The following is an 18,657-nucleotide window of genomic DNA, read 5'->3' as shown; positions in this document are numbered from 1 at the left end:
ATAATAAAATAGTAAAATAATCTTTTTAATTTAAAAAATAATTAAATTTAAATTAAAGGTCAATTAAAAATGAAAATGTAATCATTATAGTTTAAAATTACTATTACTTATAATAAAATTATAAATAAAATGTGTAAAAAATAAAATAATTGTATATAGATAAAAATTAATATATAAATTGAGTTGTTTGTAAAAAATTGATTTAATTAATTAAATAATAATTTAAGTTATTTTAAAATTGTCTTGAGTTTGCTTTTGTGGTTAAGGAAATTTCAAAGTATCAAATAACTTGATATTAAAAAAAATATTTATATAAATAATATATATATATATATATATATATATATATTAGATTAAATACTTAGTTATGTAATTTTTTTCATCAAGTTGGTTTTAGTCCTACTTTATTCTTAAAGTTTTTTAAACTCTTAATTTGTGTAAATTTATTTGTTTTTTTATTTACTCGCATATTTATTTTATGAACTACTTTTAAAGGTTTTCGATTTTGGCGTTGTTATCGTATAATCTAAAGCTACCTCATGGTTCATGTTGCAAATATAAAGGCTATATTTTCAAATATTTTCACAAAAGTATGTAAGGATTCTCCATTTTCCTTACCTAATGTTGACTAGGACTATAGAGGTTTTGGTGTCATCTTATAACAAATTGTGTGTCAAAATAGGTTACTAAGATGTTAAAGCAATGGATGGAAAAAATGAGGAAGCCTAGTGAACGATCTTAAAATTGTCACCTTGAGTGAAGTGGGGAAGAGTTGGGAAAATATGGTGTCATTGAGTATATAAATGTTGACTTGCGTGACATATGCATATATATGTTGTGCTTCTATCATACAAGTCCAAAGTAAGGACCTTCTAGTTGGTCGTAATAGAGTTTCCACAATTCCATCCATAAAGGGATATTGACACATCCTAACGTTGTCATCATGGTATTCATCGTTTGAGTTGGTATGTTGGTTAGTACATTGTTAACTTCCCACTTTATTCTCCATCTGTTATTTTGGCTTATGACATCTTCGGTGTTGGTATCTTCAATTGCACTTTTCAACTTCAAAAACTAGTTTTGGAATTCCATTAGTAAGGTCATCTTGTTAGTATTGTTATTGGATGATCTTAGTGTAGTTGTTTGTCCATATTCTTAGTGAACACCATGTAATTTGAGTAAATATTTATCTCACAGTAAGTGTAAAATGTTCTTACAAGGTTAAAATGTACTCGTAAGAGGTATCCACAAGAAACACTTCTTAACTCTTATTTTTATGAATATGAGATGTGTTCGATTGATTGACTACAAAAACTAAGATATCCTCTCCTCATGTTTTTCAATATACGGACGATCAAGATTCCAACAAATACACTTCGATATTCATATTAAGTACATATATGTAATTTTTATCTGGTGAACAATGTTATTTATAATAACTTTGTGAACTTTTTTTAACCTAAGCCTAAGTTGCATAATCAAAACTTTTCATAAATGGTTTAGGATTTTGCTAATCCTAAATTTTTCATCTAATTTTTTTCACACGTATTAATCTTATTATAAGAAGTTGAGAGGGTCTAATTATAAGTTAATACTGTAACGAAAATATTTATATAGAAATATAATACCCACACGGTTTCAATCTCATAAAATACATAACACTTTATATATTTATACAATAATTTTTTATTATCTTATATAGAAAGTAATAGCTAGTTTTCATGTTTAACAATATTTTACCAGATTTTTGTTTGATATGTATTCCATTTTTATTTTCTAATAAAAAAATATATTCATCAATAATAAACGAAAACTTTACTCACACAAAGTAGATATTATCCTTCCAATATATATGGTCTAAATGTTATAATTGTAAATTGAGTTAAATTTTAAATAAACGAAAATTCAACATATGTAATTCAAATGGAAGCCTTGAGTGTTAAAACTGTTGTTTTAATCACTCTGTATAATTGTAATTAATGAATATTAAAAATCATAATCAATGATACAGGCCAACGAGTGAAAAAAAAGAGTGTTGAATTGAATCCTTTTTTCTAAGCTGAAAATATATAAAGAAAATGAATGAGAAAGAAAAGAATGAGAATGTTGTGGTTGAAGAGTTAATTGAGCAGTGCAACTCAACCCATTGCTTCGAATACAATGCAGGGATTGCTTTTGAAATTAGAATGCTCCAAGGATGCGTGCAACATTCTTCAACCCTTTTTTTTCCGTTACGTAACTATAATCCCGTGTTTGCCACAACAACATAAGCTGTAACAAACTATATGAATCAACATAAGATTTATGTCTACATTTTTCAATCGATCAAAATTCTACATTTTATGTCCGGAAAAAATACCATTAGATTCATTTGAATAATACGTTTAGATATTCAGACACAATTAGAGGATCTGTTAGTGATCAAATCTCTTATTAAACTCAAATATAAGAGTAATCTTAGAAATATATATAAATTAAAAATTTCACACTAAATAAAGGATTAATTAATAATTGTTCTTTTATGTTTAAATTTATGATTTATTTTGGTTTTTACAATTTTTTTATGACTCCTAATATATTTTAAACAAAGTTAATTTAATCATTCTCTTAAAGTGATATCTTTAAAAAGGTTTAATATCTTCTAGATTTTGACATCTCGTTTTAAAATATTTCACATATGATATTTTTCAAGCGTCAATCATGTCAATTCAACGACCAAGTGGACTATATTTAAATGTATCATGATTTAATAAATAAAATTTTTTATAAGAATAAAAAATAAACAGTAGGACTAAATGTAAACGTAGATTATTAATTAAGTTTTAAATAAAACTAAAAAAGTTGTATAATATATAGAGGTAAGAATCAAGTCTGATCCAATTTTCTCATCAATCTTCCTTTTATCCATATCATATTTATATATATATTTAGTGAACGAATTATAATATTTTTATTAAAATATTTAGATAATTTAATAATATTAAATTAGTATATTTATTAATAAATAGAATAAATTTAAGAGGAAAGTTAAAAAAGAAAAAAAATGGATATTTTAATTCTGGATCTCAGTATTTTATTTTGGCTAAAACACCACATAAAAAATTATTTGTTAAATTATATAAATTAGTATGAAAAATGAAATTTAAATATTTTACTTTTTAATAAAATAATATTACAGTATGAAAACGTTTATGTTTTGTTGCGTAATCTTCTTCTAAAAAACATTTGGACTTGAGTCAACATCTCACCTAATAATAATTATTTCCCATATGTCGCATTGTGCCAACATTTTTGTTTCTTGTAAGAAACTCTAAATATTATACTTACACCAAAAGTTAAGATCTACCGTTAAAATAACCAGATTCTGTTAACCAATTTTTTATAGATTAAATTATTATTTTATTCTCTATATTTTTTAATTTATTTACAAAAGAAGAAAATAGAAAGTAGAGTGATTTGTCTTACGGGTGTATTTAGAGGATAGAAAGTGAAATGAAAGTTTCTGATAGATTTAATTGATGTAATAGAGTATATTTAGTTAAATATTAATACATATAGAGAACCATTTGTAAATAAATAAATTTTAAAATAAGAATATATTAAAAATATCAAAATTTAAATTGATTAATTTAGTTATATTTAATATTTAATTATTATTTATAGTTATATATTTAATTATTTATTATGACAAAATAAACAAATATTTTATTGTATTTTATTTAATTTTTTATTTGATTATGATATTACTTTATGTATAAGTCGTTATAACGTTTAGAAAGATGAACTTTTCTTTGCATTTTCGCACATGTAAGGATGAAAGGTTTGCTGTGTAGTTTTTTTTTTCAGCTTTTGTTGTCAACTTTTCATAATTGAAATAAGATAAACCAAATATAAATAAATGAAAAGTAAGATAAATATAGATTTTATTTATTATTTTTTAATTGGTTTTACTTCTTTAATATATATTTAAATTATTATTATAATAAAAGGAAATACATTATTAAAAATTAATAATTGAGTATTTCTCTTAACTTATACTTTCTTTCAAAATTGATGAATCTTTTGCATTTATAAAGAAAATATTTCTATTCAAAAATTAGTTCTTTGGTCATTTTTACGCTTTTTCTATAATATGTGTAGTTTTCATTTTCTACTTATTATCTTTTTATCATTAAAATAATCACTATATTTCTTTAATCACTGAAACATATCGATATTTTTAAAATAAAAATGAAATTCACAATTTAAAATAGTATTATTATGATTTTGTTATTTTATATGTAGATCATATAATTATGTTATTTAATGTTTTTATGGGTATTAGCAAGAAGTACACATTTATTTACAATAGTTAGATTGAAATTAGGGGTTATTTTACTATTTTGGTGAAATAAAAAAAATTAAAAGAAATTTGAATTTGGATTTGTCTTCTCATACTAAAAAAGATTTTATTTTAATTGAAATGAAGTCGTCAAATGAAATGGTTTCAATATTTTCCATAAAAAAAAAATCAAAATCACTATAATATCATGTAATTTTAATATATTTATGTAAAACATAAAAATTATTTCAAATTGTAATGGCTTCAACTTTTGTATAAATCACGTCTTAATTTGACATGATTTTATTTTAATTAAAATAAATTTGTCTTAACGGAATATGATTTATTTTTTATAAAATTGCGCCAATTTAATGCGATTTGTCCTAAGTTTTTTTTTAAACTACCTCAAAATGATAAAAAAAAACAAAATTAGGAGATACATAATTTTAATAGATGCAATTCAAAGTGTTTGTTTTTATTGATTTTATGTGATATTGAATTGATATTTTCGGCTTTCAAATTTAAAGATTGACCTCTTAAAACTTATACGAATAAACTTTTTAAAAAATAAAATTGTTTCTTATTTAAGTAGTTGAATAGAAAAATTCAACCCAATTTACTTTGCAATATTGAAATAATAACACATTTAGAAGGTAATGAATTACATTTTTTTTTATAAATAAATCTGAAAGGAGAATGAAAAACAAAACCTTTTTAATGATCATATTTAGAATGTTTAATTACCTTCTAAAGCATAGCCATGTTTTTGCCATATTTTGTACAAGTATTATTCTATAAAGTTCTAATTTATTTTAAGTAACTTCCATTCTATTAAAAAGACTATTTTTTTACTCTAATACAAGATGTTATAAAATTCATATTTTATTTAGTTGTTAAGGGAATAATATATTTATAAAATACAAATATTTTTTATTTTTATTGTCAATATTTTATTTAAGATTTAGTGTTTAAAATTTTACATTATTATAAAATTCAATCCATAATCTTATTATTATGGCCTATAAAGTAAGGTGTCCAAAAATAAAAATGTTGAATAAATTATATTAAAATTTCCATAGTCTCGAATTAAAAACGAGTGAAGCATGTGCCATTTTATATGACTAGATCCAAATCAAGGGTCACATCAATTAATCAATTAAAAAAAAGAAAAAAAAATCACATAAACAATCTCACAGTACAACATATTATACCTTTATTAAGGCGAAAAATAATAATTAAAAAATAAAAGGTTGAAGAAATGAGTAAGAGATTGGTATAGTTGGTGGCATTGGTTAGAAAATTGGCTTAAAAGAAACAAAGCAAGAAACAAGACCATGCGAATCAAGAACACCCAACCACCCATTTCATAACTTGCCTCGTTGCCCCATGTTGGATTCGGTTCGCTAACTCCCAAACCCCTAAATCTTAATCATTCCAATGCATTAGATAAAAAGTTTCAATCTTTTGCCAAAGGGTCGACGAGGAGTAACATGATGGGAAGCGACCCATCTTCTACAAACGTCGAGGTCAAGGTCCATCCGCGCCGCGACACCCCCGCCCGGAGTCCCTTACCGTCGCCGCCGAATCCCCCCGCCGTCGACGATCACAACTTCAGCCTCTTTAGGCGCTGGTTCCCCTGGCTCGTACCCACGTTCGTGGTGGCCAACATTGTCGTCTTCATCGTCACCATGTACATAAACGATTGCCCTAAGCATTCCTTCACTGGTAGCTCTTCATGCGTTGCCTCTTTCCTTGGAAGATTCTCTTTTCAGCCTCTTAAAGAGAACCCTCTCTTAGGCCCTTCTTCCACCACGTCAGTTCTCGTTTCTCCATTCACCTAAAATCACATTTTTTTTACTTTAATCATCTGGCATACATTTTGTTACAATCAGTAATGGATAATGTAACTAGTTTTGTTCATGTTACCATGTCGGTATATATATATCCATATTTGTTGGGTTGGAGCTGTTTTTATTCTGCTATTGACTTTTTTTTTTTAAAATTTAAAAAACAAATGTTTAGATTAGGGAAGATGGGTGCTCTTGAAGTGGATAAAGTGGTTCATAAACACCAGGTCTGGCGCCTCTTCTCTTGTATATGGTTGCATGGTGGGGTTGTTCACGTGTTCGCCAACATGTTAAGTCTTGTTTTTATTGGAATTCGCCTTGAACAAGAATTTGGATTTGGTATGGTTCTGGTAATTATCTTTGCATTGTCCCATTATATGATTTCCTTCTCTTTTTTCATGAAAAGAAAAACAAAATCACATTATAACTTTATAAGGGTTTATTGCATAAATGTTCTTGAAGTCAAGAAACTTGACTGAGTTTAGCAACTATCCCAGTTTCAGATTGTAATATATACTTTGCTCGTCCTTTGTAGTTAGGATTGGATTTCTGTATGTGATATCTGGTTTTGGAGGGAGTTTGCTGTCTGCTCTGTTCATACCAGAAGGCATCTCTGTTGGTGCTTCTGGTGCATTATTTGGTTTACTAGGGGGCATGCTATCAGAGCTGTTGATAAATTGGACAATATATGCTAACAAGGTAAACGATTATATAAATGTGTTTTATTCAATAGTGCATGCTTTCTAATAAGCAATACTCCGTTGTCTTTGTATAACTGACATTTTATTTCTTCTGCATTCCATGCTTGTATTACTTTGCAGTTGGCAGCTTTATTGACTCTCATAGTCATCGTTGTAATCAATTTAGCTGTTGGAATTCTTCCACATGTGGACAATTTTGCTCATATTGGAGGATTTTTCTCTGGCTTTCTTCTTGGGTTTATCTTTTTGATTCGCCCCCAGTTCAAATGGGTTAGTAGTAGACACAGACGCCGGAATTCTAGCTTTGGACATGCTGGACCTCCAGTGAGATACAAGCACAAACCTTATCAGTATGTACTGTGGCTCATATCCTTCGTACTACTTATTGCTGGGTAAGTTTTTTTTTCATTTATTTTCTTTCTTTTTGTTTTGAACATTGGTGATCTAATTGCATTATTTTTCTTCCTGGGAAATATTTATAAATTCATGCTACAATGATATATCAGTTAAATCTTATGGATTGAGAAGTGCTACTTTTCTTATTGTTTACCTCTGCAATTTGATTTATCACACGATGCCCTCAAATCTGAGCGTTCCATATTTTGACAGGCTTGTTACTGGGCTGGTTTTGCTTCTTCGAAGTGTTAACTTGAATGACCACTGCTCATGGTGTCATTACTTAAGCTGTGTCCCTACCTCAAAATGGAGCTGCAAAACACAACAATTTTATTGTGAGGTTAGTGCCCTTTCATGGTGTATATGGCATCCATGCAGCTTCCTATAGCAGAAGCTAATGGAATTAGTTATGTGGCTGTGTTAAAAGAAATTATATGATTTTGTTGGCAAAATATAATGCCTGAGAATTCAAGTACATTATCTTAAGAACATTGCTTACAATGTGTTTCCTATACCTAAGTTGGTTGGTCTTGATACTGATGTTTTCTGATGCAATGCTACAGTCAACCCAGATGGGAAACCAGCTTAACATAACATGCTTGAGCAATGGGAAAAGTAACATTTTTCCTCTTTCAAATGCTACCTCGACGGATGCTCAACAACAGATATGTTCTCAACTTTGCAATTCATAGATCACTCGTGCCAAAGTGACATTTCTTAAAGCAAATGGCTTCAGCAACTTGTGTATATGATCATACTTACAGATACAGAGAAATTATGACCGCCATCACTAGTATATTCTTGCCACTGCTTTTCCATCTTAGAATGTGCTAGTATTCTTTTGTAACAGAAGGAGAGGAAGTTATATTTTATTAAAGTAGCAAAAATACTTCTCAGATGTAGTAAATGTTGTCAAATGGATCGATTGTAGAAAAAAAAATGCATAATTTAAATTTAGCTTTGGCTTTTGTTTCATGTAAGTTCTTTTCGTTAAACAGTGCTAATCTAACTATTCTATTATTTGCCAGACATCCGAAATCTTCAAATATTCATATCCTTTGACATTTGATGCTGTGATATCTCTAATTTTTATTTCCTTTAAATGCTAAGGCATCATCTGACCAACACTGGTTAGAGAAAATCCAGTACACTGACCAAATAATGAAAATGATAATTGACAAATGAATCTGAATGGTTTTCTCCCTTTTGTTGGGGGTAAAAGAAGTGGTCAAAGCTTTATGATCTATATTTTACCACACTAATTTCCGACATTACACAACACCTATGCAGTTCAAAATTAATTTGTAGAATGTAAGAGTTAAATGGAAGGTGGTAAAAAGGTCATGGGTTGCAGAAAGAAACATCCCAATATAGCCTTCAATGTCTTGAGTACTTATTTAGTTCCTATTATGTTTGAAAAGATTTGTTTTTCTTTTTTACTTGGAGGACAGGTGCCATAAGATGAAAATAAAAAGCTATAATTTTCTTAATTTTTATAAACTTTTAATTTTTTTAAACTGAAAATAACATCAAATTTATGCTTTTAATCTTCAGTTTTTTTTTTTTAAATCAAGTTAAAAAGGGTAGGTTTCTGTTAGGTTATAAAAGATCATTTAGAAGTCTGAGTACTATTACCCATTGGCTTAGCCAGGTTGCAGGGTTCCTGTTTGATGCCTTGAATAAATGAAGTGTTATGATTGTTTCAACTGCTTGCTGAAACAATGTGAACAATTATTAGTAGTTCAACTCTCTTGTCATAATAGGGTAAGTTCTTTAAGAGTTTCTGATGTGCCACCTAATTTTTTTACGGTTGGATTGGGAGAATTTGTGAGTCCTGGTAAGAAGAAAGGACCATTGATGCTTTGTAGGGTAGATGCTAAAGCATTTCTCTTTCTGATATCACCTCAAATCTCCTTTCCTAATTCTGTGGCCCCCCTCTCGCATGTTATAACCAGTAGTTAAATATGGTGGTATGGTAGTTGGTCCTTTCGACAATGGTAGTTAGGAATACGGAGAAGACCATAAAGACGGAAGTTACTTGCTCCATGATCTTAGGAACCCCAAAAGGAGAAACAAAGAAAAAGTATAGACAGTGTGACATGTTGCTTCTGTGGGATTAGAACATGAAGCTTGTAAATTATTGCAATGAGCTTAAGAGAAAACTTAATGAAGTTAAAGTTGTCCATTTATACAATAAAATATTCTAACGTTGGAGGCAGGGCAAGTTTTATGAATATGATTACTACATCTGCATGCAAGCCAAATTCAGTTACATACATCTACTCTACGACATCATCATTGTTATACATTTTCAACCTTCTTCTCGCTTGTTTTTTCAGTATAAATTCATTTTGAAGGCAATCCTGGCAAAGTTGACAGAGCAGATGAAAGTGCTAGTCAGGCACAAATCGTTTCCTTCCTGAAGGAGAAATTAAAGGGGATAAATCTGAATTACTATGGTATGTGTTCATGTAAATAAATTCTCCATTATTATTTGTTGGATGGGAGTTGACACAGCACCAACTTCCAATCATAGTTTCTGTTATACTACCAAGTTGGGTGATGCACCTTGCATCACCAATGTGCTTCAAAATGAACATAATGCATTTTTTGAAACATACAAATGTGAATCTTTACTTTGTTCTTTTATTTATTGTTGCATAAATTTGATATACATAATAAATTAGTGTTCATATATATCCCAGTTATGAAAAAATAGTTTTTTTAGTCAAAGTACTTTCACTAGTGCTTAAACTTCTATAATTTCACGTTCAAAAGAAAAAGTTATGAAAGATCTTAGAGGTACATATTTTATATACATCACTTTATTTCTCAGCAAATTTAACGTATTTTTTCAGTGAAACGGTGGCACATCCATTGTAGAAAAACGTTGTTTACTTAATTTAAGGTGTAATGAATGAGTTTGTCGATTTGACTGACAATGTTGTCTCCTCTTTTTTGTGAAACCGGTATCGATCCCCTCTATCTGTTGTCTATCCTTCCCTCGTACTGTACATTCATTCCAAGTGAAGCAAATCATTCCAGAACAACAAGATGGGGTCCTGTAAACAAAAGCAAGAACAATCCCATAATGTGGTTTTTTAACTGTGGCCAAGTTTTAAGTTTTGAAATTTACTGAAGTCAACTATAAAATATAATGACAGAGTTTAGTTCTTAAAAAGTAGTATTAAGAGTATAAAGCAAAAAGTAAAGGTGTGTATTTACTATCCTTGGGTCACAGCCCAGCCACAAATTTTGACAAGAATGAATGCATATTCTTAGCTTTATATTAAATATCACATGGAAGGAAGATTGTTGATAGGGATGGAAATGGATAAACTTGTAGAGAGTAACTCAACATTCGCAAGTTGGTGGGGGCAACCCATCTTCTCTACGTTAGTGAATAGTGTGGATTTTGGTCTATTTTTCATCACTCATTCACACCAATCACCACACCACATGCAATCTTTTGGACTATCTTTGCTCTCAGTCACAAAGAGCATGTGCAAGACAATGGTGTTGTTCCAAGTTGCATCCACACCATTCACAGAGAGAAGGTGTTAGATTAGGCTACCTCCGGGTCTAAATTTATATGTTAATTTGAAAAACTTTAGGTCAAGATGCTTATGGGAAATGGAGACTTGTTGACTAACTTTATTCCAAGCATTTAAATATTTTAGTTTAAGAGAATGAATCTATTTACTACCAAACCAACCACTATAGTGTTGCTTTCAAATTAAAAGGGTAAAGCTCGTTGTGGAGGAGTGCATTTGGTCATCGATGACCAAATAAATCAAAAGCATGGTGTGTTCCCCCAGCAATTAAGCCTAAAATGGTGGCACCAAATGTTCCCCGTTCTCTAGTCCATTCTCTGTATTAAGAATATGGTGTGGAAAGTGAAGGCCAAAAAGATCATCACCTAACGTGAAAAATACTCCGTTCTAAAAGTGAAAAACAAATTAAAGTCAGCAAATAAAAGTGGTCAGGTTTCATATTCCCACTATCCCACCTAATAAGTCCTTCTGTTAATTCAAAACACAACTCCTCAACCATTTCATGTCTCTGCATGTTAGGATTTTTTTTTTTATGTTTATAGGCAAAACCATGTGCATGTTATCAATGTAGACAAAATCTTTATAAATAAGACAAGTCATCCCACACACGACTTCAAATGAAGAAATCGTATAGAAAGGACACGATTTCTATATTGACACATTTTCAAAGGTGAAGTGGGGTGATAATTTCAAACTTGAAGTCGTGTATCTTATATGACTTCACCTTTAAGAATGTGTCAGTGTAGAAGTCGTGCATTCTTGCACGACTTCTTTTGAGATCGTGAGATTTGTTCATAATCGTAATTTATAAAAAAATTTACTACAAAGTGACTCTGTAACTTAAAAAAATCCTTCATGTTAAGATAATTTAATTTGAATTTTAGATACATGTCCATGTCACTATCGGGGTTGTTGAGACAGAATTTTAAGCAAAATTTACCAATGAACTGAACTAAACTAGGAATTAAAATGTTCAACCATTCTCAATAATGAACTGAACCAAGATATTTGTTTGATTCCATTCCAACAAATTACTTTTCAATTCGGTTTGTTTTTTCTCTCCAAATAGCTAATTTATTTACTATAATTTGGTTCAGAATACAGGAACAACTCAATCGATTAATCTTGAATCAGTTCAGTTTGCATTTTAAAATGCATTGCATCAAAATAAAGAAAAATCATTGGCTGCATACTTTCAACTGAGATCCTGTTTTCTGATGATTTTATATGAAAAAGTTTTGTCCTGATGTTGTACAATCCATACGTGAAAGGAATCAGAGACACGAGATTAAACAGTTCTTCCTCTCCGCTTTAAACTCAGACTGGTTACACGATTACCAAGTCCCCAGTTAAACCCAACAAGTTAATGTCAATCATGGATAGCGTCCAACGAGAAACGCTCGAAAAACATATTGACAAAGCGATTCCCGTCGTACACGGTACTCTGCTTCATACGCAGTCACAACTTTTAATATTTCATAAGATACTGCATTGGGACATTAACTTGAGTAAAATATAATAACATGGTATTGCTGACAAATACAATAAGAACAAAACGAAGAGAATAACGAGAAGATCTCAGATTACTAAGGTCAACGTTCAATGCCATATGCTTTCTTTAGGAATTTATTAATTTCTTGGTAAAAAGCATTGGAGTGTGCATAATCACAACAGCGTGAATTTAGCACTGCTCCATTTTTTTCTCAGCAAAGAATAACCCATCTGCATAATATCATGCATTACATGATGTAAGTCTCTCACAGTTAGACGTATATGGTTGGAAGTCTCACATGGAAGGACCAAAGATAAAGGCAATTAATTACACTATAGAGGTGAAATTCTCGCCTTAAAAGGGTTTTTGTAAAGTTGATCACTCTAATCATACTGCTATCTGTGCCCCCACACCATGATGCTTGATGATTCATGATTGACTAAACACAAGTCCACACATATGTGCTCGATGTAGTGACTTCACTGTTTGTTTCCACATTCACTTAATTAATTACCTACTGATCATATATTTCCACATGACAAAATATCGTTTACATAATTTGAATTTAGGTACATGCATGTTTTTCCTACAAATTATTATCAGTAAGCAACATTAATTGACTACTGAAAAGTGGAAAGCAATATCCTTGTTGACAATGTTTTGATTCCCTTTTCATGCTTAAAGGGTCTACACAAAAATCTAACCTAGTTTTGTTATGGACAACGTGAGGCTTGTAAAAATATGACGTGGGCTAGGGGAAAATAGGGTTCTAAAGTGTCGTACGTGGTTGTGCATATGGTCTGCCTCACAACTTAACGTCTAATTGTGAAAAAATGTCTCTAAAGTATGGTAGGAGTTTCTGTCATCAGCAGACATATATGGAACAATTACTAGTTACTCGTATCATACTTGAGCCTTTTCAGTTTGATTTCAGTTTTACTTGAATTTGCTGGTTTTGCTCATCAGAACAAAATTTCCCTCCATTTTCAAGTGAGACATGTTTATAAACTTTGACAACACAAGAATGTTCCAAAAAGAGGAATCAAATGATGAACTTAACGAAATATAGGGCATAAACAGTAAACTGTTCCTCATCAATCAATCAGCTTTTCATATTTGGGGTATCCAATGCTACTAACTATCCAATTTATTTAGTTAATAATACAAATGCAGCTATTTTAAACAACCCTCCCTATTCCTATGGTTTGCATAGCTAATAATAGTTTTCTTCGAAAGTAGAAAGGATCAAGGACCAAATAGCAGTGCTCGTGACATCAAAGCTGGTTTATTCTCAATATTAAATAAGTGTAATGCCAATTAGCTGGTGCTGATATAAAACAAACTTTTTGATTAAAGTTAACAAAAGAAAAGCGTGTACTTATTATTATAGATTGACAATTATCTACAAGCTCTTATCATAACTAAAGAAAAGTTGAAGACTTAGGCTGTGAGGAAAATGAAGTGTTTTTCATATTTAGTGATAAGAATATATACCTTAAAGGGAAGAGTGGTATGCTATAAATCTTTACATGAGTGATATAAAGATTATACATATTAATTTACTGATAGAGATTATAAAGATTTTAATCCTAAGGTTAGTTAAAAGGAGGTATTTATGCATGCATGTGCATTGGGTTTAGGTGGACCACGTAGGCATAGTTAAAGGGCACTGAGAGCGGAGCGATGATTGAGGAGAAGAGAGGGTCCACCATTCACTCTTCTTAAGTGTGTATTGTGTTCCTGCTTTTTCTGTTGAATTTCTTGTCTCTTATCTCCCAATCACCATTTACAACTTCTTTCGATTACGTGATTATTATACTTGTTTGATTGAAAGGGAAATGAAAAGGAGAACTTCAAATCCTACTGTAATACGTACCCTTGAATTGTTTATTTATACATTATACATTATACATACATGTAAAATATACTGACAGAGAGTCTAAGAATGTTATTTGCAACTGGGATAAAAAGTAAGAAGTGTATATTGTACTGTATTTACTCTGGTCTAAAAATAAAAGTATTTTGATTTTGATCATTCTTGGTTGACGTGTGACACTTGTATGATTTATATAATAAATCATGTCGTTGGGGGATTCACCTACTCTCATCAAGCCCGCACATCACGCCACCCACTAATCTCCGCTTCTTTCTTTGAACACCACTGCCACATTTTTTGTTATTATTATGAAAGATTAAAAAAAAGACCGAAAAACAACCTTATCTGGAGACGAATAGGTTTTACAGATGTTTACCATTAGTAGTACATACAGACACTCATGTCATGAGAAGGAAATGAGTTGGAGACATGTTAATCTGAACAGATAATGGTTACTGCATTCATTTGAACAGGTTCCATTCCAACTAATATGAACGTGACAAACTGAAAATCGAATTTCCCAAGGATTTGGTTCGTTTGCTTGTCCTTTTCACATTGTCTGTTGGATGATCATGATTCAGCTCCCTCGTTCAAAATGAACATAATTTTACAAAAAAGAAAGCAAAATCCGAAAATCCAACACTTCCCCACACAGAGTACTTATTATATTATTGCATGGAACCCACAGTGATGACAGTGGCAGTAGAATCTGGAAGTGTAACCTACGGACTGATGGTGGGAACAGATTTACATATCACGTAATGTAAAGTAAAATAAAAGAAAGAAAGAGAAGCTTTTTATTTTTTTCTTACCATTACAATTACAAAAAGAAGGCATTAATTAATTTTTAAGAAAAAAGGTGGCATTTAATAAGTAGAGAGAAGATCGAGAATGCTGAATGTGGACCCCACAGTGAAGAAGGTCTGAGTTCCCACCAAGAAGGCTTCTCGTCCATAAGTACTCCATCCATCCCTACTCGCTAACCCACTCAATACTCATCCCATTATCTCTCTCTCTTCTTCGCTTTCTCTTCACTTTCAAGGCAAAAGAAATGGGTCTGCTAACTGTAGCACTGTTCCTTGTTTCCATAATGCGAATGGTGGAAGCTCGAATTCCAGGCGTTTATACCGGCGGCGCGTGGCAAAGTGCTCACGCCACCTTCTACGGAGGATCCGATGCATCCGGCACCATGGGTGTGTACACTGTGGTTATAACATGTAGCACGTAACATGTAACATGTTTTTGTCGACGTTTATAATTTTCTCTAACAATGTGTGTGTTCAGGGGGAGCTTGCGGGTATGGAAACCTGTACAGCCAAGGATACGGAGTTAACACGGCGGCGTTGAGCACGGCACTGTTCAACAACGGCCTGAGCTGCGGAGCGTGTTTTGAGATAAAATGCGCAAACGACAAACAGTGGTGTCACTCCGGAAGCCCTTCCATCTTCATCACTGCGACCAACTTCTGTCCCCCAAACTACGCTCTTCCTAACGACAATGGAGGCTGGTGCAACCCCCCTCGCCCTCACTTCGACCTCGCCATGCCCATGTTCCTCAAAATCGCGGAATACCGCGCCGGCATAGTACCTGTCGCCTACCGCAGGTACAGACATTTATTGTTAAAAAGTAAGGTTCGAGTTGTCATTAGTTAGTTGGTGGTTAATGTTGGTTGGTTTTTGGTTTAGGGTGCCATGTATGAAGCATGGGGGAATGAGGTTCACGATCAATGGCTTCCGTTACTTCAACTTGGTGCTGATCAGCAACGTAGCGGGTGCAGGGGATCTGGTGCACACCTACGTTAAAGGGTCGCGAACCGGTTGGATGCCAATGAGCCGGAACTGGGGTCAAAACTGGCAGTCAAACGCGGTTCTTGTGGGACAAGCTTTGTCCTTCAGAGTCACCGCCAGTGACCGTCGCTCTTCCACCTCCTGGAACATTGCTCCGCCACATTGGCAATTTGGTCAAACTTTCACCGGAAAAAACTTCCGTGTCTGACTCTCACCATACACAACACCCTTTACTCTATTTCTTTCTTCTAATTTTATTTTATTTTATTTTCTTTCAAAAAATATATATATAAATATAAAAAGTACAAGGTCCTTTTCTTTTTTGTTCGGCTTCCCAATCCCATCTATTTCCATTTTTGCCCTTTTTGGATTTTTTTTGACTGCAATGTTTGGGAGACTGTGATGAAATGCAGGGAGAAGTTGATTAGTGATGAAGAATGAGTGAGTGAGTGAGTGACAGCTTTTGTAGCACAAGGGTTTGACCTTTGTTTGGTTTGATGATTCATAGTGTTTTATTTTTGAATTAATTAATTAATGTTAGGGTGCGCGCGTGAAGTTGTATGCTCCGATTAGTGTAGGAAATGCTGAAGCGGCTAGGGAAAAAACGGTAGCCCGCGGCTAATTAGCATTTTTATTTTATAAAATGTTGGTATTATATTATATTATATAGTGCTATCAATTGAATATATATTATATTGTCCACTGTATCGAAGGAAGCATGGTGGGTTACGTTGATTTTCGAAAAAAAAGGAATAAATAATAAAATATTTTAATCAAATAAAATTCATCCGTAAATCAGTATGAAATGGTGAGTTAAATGTAATAACCTGACCACCCGCCAAATTGGTGACAAAATATCGAGCATCCCGCTGCCACTATTCAAATTTGATGTTTCTGTTTCTTTATGACTCACAAAAACAGAAACTATATATAAAAGGCATTTCTATAACAGCGATTGACTTAATATAAAAGTATTTATTAAAACAAGTATAGCTTTAAATATATAAATTTTCTGCATTAAAATTTAATATTAAAAAGATACCGATTATAAATAATGTTAATTTTTTTGTTGTGAATAGCAATATATAAAAAGGTCAATCCTCGTCATATTTACATAAATAATTTTTAAAATGTAAATAAATAATAAATAATATTTTGTTTGATTTGGGAGAAAAATTAATATAATTTGCTTATATTATTTTTGTATATTTAATTAAAAACAATAGTTTAGAGTATTAATCTCTTTCTTACCTAATCGATTTCTGATTTCAAATTTAGTTTATAAGGTTATATCTCTTTTGAAAAAAAATAAATTCTACAACACATCAGATATAGATTCATGACATGCATTACACTCCTTATGGAAATTGTCTATATCTCAATAAGGGGTGTTGCTCCCTCCACCACCACAGCCTTCTCCCTCCACTTCCCCTTTACTATTTTGCCCCTCAGTAAAATTTTATTTTTAGAATTATTGTTTTTTAATTTTACTCATTTATAACATATTTCACTGATAACCTACGTAGTTCCTTGTATGAGTAAAATATTTTTCTGCAAAGCTCAGTGATCGTGAAAAGAATTATCAAGCAATCTTCCTCTTGCTTTCGGTGCAGTACGTGGTGCAGTGCGTTTGTGGTGTAATGTGCTTGTCATGGTTCCTCTCCAGGTACGTAGTCATAATCCTTCCAATAATCCTAAACCCTAAACCCTTCCAATAATCCTTCCAATAATTTTTCCAATAATCCTTTAACCCTAAAACGTAAAATGAAAACGAAGCCTAAACGGATGACATCCTTCAACGGATGTCAACATCCGTTTAAGGCAAAACGGATGTCGACATCCGTTTCGCCTTAAACGGATGTTGACATCCGTTGAAGGATGTCATCCGTTTAAGCTTTGTTTTAATTTTATGTTTCTGTTATTATTTTATTAGATATTTTAATATTTTGATTTATTATTTTTGAATATCTTTTTAATGTATTTTAATAATGTATATTTATATTAGTTTATATTTAAATATTTAAATATTAAAATAATAAAATAATAAAAATAAAAAATTTTAACTTTAAGGATATAATTGGAATTAAAGATAATTGGGGAGGTGGAGGGAGAAGGCTGTGGAGGTGAAGGGAGCAACACCCCTCAATAAGAGATAAAATAAAATTAATTTATGTTTATAAGTTAACACATTCGGCCAATTTGTTAATATTGAGTTAATTAAGGGTATTAATGTCGGCTGGTCCATCCAGTTTCAACCCATCTCACATTTGACTTCTATAAATGAATCGAGTTGACCAATTTCACATAAAAAATACGGATTAATATTTCTAATCACATGAACCTGTTTATTTATTAATATTGTATTTTAAATTAACAATTATAAGACATTGTATTCAAAGAAAAAAAAACTAATTCAAACACAATAAATAAAATATTCAATTAAAACAAAATAACAATAATATCTTTTTAATATTAAATTTTTTGGTTGTAATTATTAAACTTTTTTATTAAAAATAGAAGTATTACTAATCATAAATTCACACATTTATTTAAATGTTTAATTAATAATTTTTACTTTTATACACAATTATTAAAAATAATTATTATTATTTCATGAAATTTTTGTTTTTCTATTTAATATTAAAATCATCTATATTTTTTTATAATTTAAATTTATGAACTA

General features: G+C 31.1%; 2 protein-coding genes across 2 annotated transcripts; both read left to right on the top strand.

Annotated features, from left to right (window-relative positions):
• The first annotated feature begins 5,587 nt into the window (after nucleotides 1-5,587).
• Nucleotides 5,588-8,222, top strand: LOC124825171 (RHOMBOID-like protein 1). The gene is made up of 6 exons (XM_047297717.2): nucleotides 5,588-6,134; nucleotides 6,344-6,507; nucleotides 6,704-6,867; nucleotides 6,990-7,261; nucleotides 7,479-7,605; nucleotides 7,829-8,222. The coding sequence occupies exons 1-6, from the start codon at nucleotides 5,812-5,814 to the stop codon at nucleotides 7,955-7,957; spliced, it is 1,179 nt and encodes a 392-aa protein (XP_047153673.1). The 5' UTR covers nucleotides 5,588-5,811; the 3' UTR covers nucleotides 7,958-8,222.
• Nucleotides 8,223-15,165: 6,943 nt separating this feature from the next.
• On the top strand, nucleotides 15,166-16,681 carry LOC124825172 (expansin-A6-like). The gene is made up of 3 exons (XM_047297718.2): nucleotides 15,166-15,380; nucleotides 15,472-15,790; nucleotides 15,873-16,681. Exons 1-3 carry the CDS (start codon nucleotides 15,239-15,241, stop codon nucleotides 16,180-16,182), a joined length of 771 nt encoding a protein of 256 aa, XP_047153674.2. The 5' UTR covers nucleotides 15,166-15,238; the 3' UTR covers nucleotides 16,183-16,681.
• Nucleotides 16,682-18,657: the final 1,976 nt, after the last annotated feature.

The sequence above is a fragment of the Vigna umbellata genome, chromosome 6 (genome assembly GCF_029865625.1).
Source record: "Vigna umbellata cultivar VRB3 chromosome 6, Vumbellata_1.0, whole genome shotgun sequence".
NCBI lineage: Eukaryota > Viridiplantae > Streptophyta > Magnoliopsida > Fabales > Fabaceae > Vigna > Vigna umbellata.
This window is presented reverse-complemented; position numbering and strand designations above follow the sequence as displayed.